This window comes from Rutidosis leptorrhynchoides, chromosome 6, assembly GCF_046630445.1.
Source record: "Rutidosis leptorrhynchoides isolate AG116_Rl617_1_P2 chromosome 6, CSIRO_AGI_Rlap_v1, whole genome shotgun sequence".
In the NCBI taxonomy this organism is placed as follows: Eukaryota; Viridiplantae; Streptophyta; class Magnoliopsida; order Asterales; family Asteraceae; genus Rutidosis; species Rutidosis leptorrhynchoides.
In genome coordinates, this window is record NC_092338.1 from 189,848,948 (window position 1) to 189,852,975 (window position 4,028).

At 32.9% G+C, this 4,028-nt stretch overlaps 1 protein-coding gene across 1 annotated transcript; it reads right to left on the reverse strand.

Moving 5' to 3' along the window:
• Positions 1-973: 973 nt before the first annotated feature.
• On the reverse strand, positions 974-2,916 carry LOC139852392 (large ribosomal subunit protein eL20y). Its single transcript, XM_071841677.1, has 4 exons — positions 2,780-2,916; positions 2,497-2,612; positions 2,330-2,393; positions 974-1,460 (listed from the first exon to the last, which is right to left on the reverse strand). The coding sequence occupies exons 1-4, from the start codon at positions 2,789-2,791 to the stop codon at positions 1,119-1,121; spliced, it is 534 nt and encodes a 177-aa protein (XP_071697778.1). The 5' UTR covers positions 2,792-2,916; the 3' UTR covers positions 974-1,118.
• Positions 2,917-4,028: the final 1,112 nt, after the last annotated feature.

The following is a 4,028-nucleotide window of genomic DNA, read 5'->3' on the forward strand; positions in this document are numbered from 1 at the left end:
TATGCGTAGATGGCCATAAACTTTCTAATTTAAGCACGAATGGCCCAAATTAGTTACTCAGTTACCTTCTAATCGTTAAGCCTGGTCATGTGCTTATCATGTGAGGGTATTTTTGTCCCAACACATATTAGTTTCAGTTTATAATTTCACATGCCTTGCACGTGATTTCTTTTTGGTTTTTATAAGTCACATACAGAACCCTCACATACCTCGTCCCCAAATCATAAACCCTAATTCGATCCATTTAGCTGTTCAATTTCAATTCAAAATCAACAATGGTAGTATGTTGGTGTGGGTGTAGCGCGATCATCCGTACATCATGGACTGCTCTAAATTCAGGTCGTCGGTTTTATTCTTGGCCTATTAAGGTATATGTTTGTCATTTTAAGGTTATGTTTGTTAGGATTCCACATGCAGGTTTTTTCGTTGGTTTGATCCTCCCATTGATGAACGTTCGTCTATTATCATTCGAGGGCTATTGAATTCCAAAAACGTAAGTGATGATAAAGCTAAAGCTGCAGAGAATCACGCTTTTAAGTTGAAGCTTTTGTTGTTTATTAGTTGGTTTTTGTTTGCTATGTATCTTTATGATAATTAGCTAGTGAATGTGGTTTTTTGTTCAAGAATGCAGTTTAGTAGCTAGATGTGTTCTTTTTTTGTTGAAAATCTTCGCTTTAATGCAAATGTAATGAACAAGATAGTGGTTATGAAGTTCTTGATAAATGAAGCTACTTTATTTTTATATCAACTGTTGTGAAATGTTACAAGATAGTGGTTTTTGTTCAAGAATGCAGTTCACTATATCAATTGGGTCAAAACTGTTACAAGATAGTGGTTTCTGATCAAGAATGCAATTCAAAAAAAGGTTTAAAATGAAATTTTGAATTACATATGTGAAAAAATTGCATAATGGTTGCAACTTTAGCAATGATTGTAACTCAACAAGTAGAGTAGTATTCCATAACCATTAACGAAACAACAAAATCTCAAAACATTTATAATATCTAAAACCAGTAACATATCCAAGATTAAGAAAAAACAAAGTTGTTCCACCACAAAAATTAAAACTTCCAGTAACTAGAACATAAGCAACTGCAACAAACATCTGAATAGACCACTTAAACAAACAAATTGGGCCTTGAAGCCTTGTATGTGGTCTTGAGCTTTCTAGTTGGTGGCCTAACCTTCTTGAACACCAATGGAAACTTGATCTTCGAGTTATGGAATTGCTTGGTTGACTCCCTCTTGCAAAGTTTAGCCGGTATGGTTGCTGTTTTGATGACCTGAATGCAATGATGACGAACTCTGTGACGAGAAGCCATCTCAGTGTACATTTGCTCAATCGAACCATTAAGGGTCGTGTCCCTGTACTCCTTGTACATGTTATGGTATCCAGTCCTGGACTGGTACCTTAGCCAGATGCCGTAGTTCTTGATGGTAGTTGGGTTTTTCTCGAAAATCTAAACAAAATAGAACAATCAAACAATATACTTAAGTAAAACAATAACAGCTTAAGAGAACGTGAATGATATTTAAATAAATCATAAACACACAAGAAGCATACTACAGCAATTTAAAACAAAAAATATAAATCAAAGAAATGACAAAGAAACACAAGCTGATTATAGCCAATTTTTCACCAAACAAACTGTTCCAACTGTAAAAAAGGTTAAAATGGTAATCAACCTCACAGATAGCAAATGATCAAACATTAGAGTCATGAATGTAACACTAAAGGTAGGAATGGCACATTAAGTAGTAGATTACAATCATGTAATGTAAGACTAACACGAGATCAAAGTTCATAAAATAGACCTATGATTGATTTTTAAATTTAGTGAAAATCAAAATCAAACATTTTTCAGATCCAGCTGATGCCAAAACTATTAAATACAACTTTGACATCAAACCAAACTCCAAGAATTATAACAATATATCAACAACTTGCATCTATCAAAAACTAAAGTTCAAACAAAATCTTGATGCAAAACAAACTTGAATTCGATAAGTATATCAATTTGCTGAATGGATAGCATTAGTAGATTGCATAAAATTTCAGCTGGGATGTGTTCATTTCATTAAAACATCATACATAATCTATTATCATTGGCTAACAAGAACTTAATCCTATATGCATTGTATAAGTAGAATGCCTTAAATCATACAATCAAACAATTTTCAAACACATAATCCAATCCAATCCAATCCAATCCAATCCAATGCAATGAACAACAAAGCTAGTGTAACACCTACATAAATTACATAGTAACCTTAATTTAATTTATAAAAAAACGATGAAACATAAAATCAAATAAAATGTGAATTCTACCTCATTAATAGCAAGCATCTGCCCATTACTCTTCTTAACTTTCTTCAACTTCCTCAAAAAGTACCTAATTTCCAACAACCACAGCATGAATTGGCATATAACTTTTTTCAAATCTGAATACAAATACAAATCATTAATACAGAAATATATACAAAGCTAAAACACACCAGAATTTGCTCTTGGCACGAACTTCGTTAGTAGCCCAAAGCTTCATACGATAAATCTTAGGGTGCTCATCTGATTCAGTTGGTAGAGCTCTTCCGACCACCTGAAACTGATGAAACTGCAGCAAATACAACAATAAACACGATTAATTTGCATCATTTCAGAAAACAAAACCCTAACTTAAAATAATGGATAAAAAGTCTCAAGTTACTGGATCATTAAGGAATGAACAGATAGATATTAAAATTATGTAACAATTATCGAATAATAAGTATAGATAAGTACCTTGTAACTCATTTTTCCGGCGCGGCGGTTGATCGGTCTTCTGCTCTGAGAGATGTAGTTGAGGCGCTAATGAAAGAATTTAGGTCATATGATTTATTGGTATATATATAAGTGAGTAGACAAAACCCTAGTTTTGGATTGGGCCAACGGGTCCGCCCAAGCAATAGTAAGAAGCCCGTTTTAATTTTCAACAAAAACACGCTGTTTCAATTTGCCGCCCCGTGACGCCCCTAACGCAGCGTCACGGCTGACGCCTCCGGGGCGTTAGTCACCGTTTCAACGGGGAAAAACGCGTCGAGGTCACGTGGCGGCTTCTAATTGGTGCGTATTTTTTTAACCGTTTGGCAACGGTTTTTATTTTTAAACATTTTCTATATAAACCTCATTTTGTTTCATTTTATTTCACACCAACACACTCTATTCTCTTTTTATTTTACTTACATATATATAAAAAATATGGCTTCTTATTTGTTTAGTTCCGAATCTAATTCGAAAGACGGTTGTATTATTGAGCTTATTCGAGAATTAGAAGATGATAATTCGGAATTCGAGTCCGAGCAGGTTCCGAGAACCCGAATTTATATTCCAAGAGATTGTGAAACGGCGGCACAAAACTTATGGAATGATTATCTTTGTTTGACGCCCGTGTTTCCGCCATATAAATTTATAAGACGTTTTCGTATGCAGATTCAATTATTTCTCCGAATTTCACAAGGTATTTCTAATTACAATAGTCATTATATTTTCGAACATTTTAGATTTTTTACCGAACATTTTTATGCTATCGGTCGGTCGACTTTTACCATATTACAAAAACGTACTTCTGCTCAATGGCGGAACATGAAGTTTTTTATTGTGAGGGCAAAATGAACGTTAAATTATTATTTTTTACCTAAGCAATTATGAGTGTTCACACTTTTTTTTTTTAACTTTAGTTAACTTCAAAATTTACAATATATCAACTTACGCTAGTGAAATGACCCGTGAAATTACGCGTTTGTTTAAACGAAACAATTTAATAACATGTTTTATGTATTAAGTGAATGTAAATGCTAAATTCATTTATTTTAATAACCCGTTCGACTAAGAAACTTGTCATTGTTTTTACAGATATATAGAGACGTGTATTTTCGCATACATATACAACGTAATTAATCTCGTAAAGAAAATTCATATTTGAAGATTAAGAATATAATTAGTATTATTATTATTATTATAATTATTATAATAAAAATAAATAATTTTATAT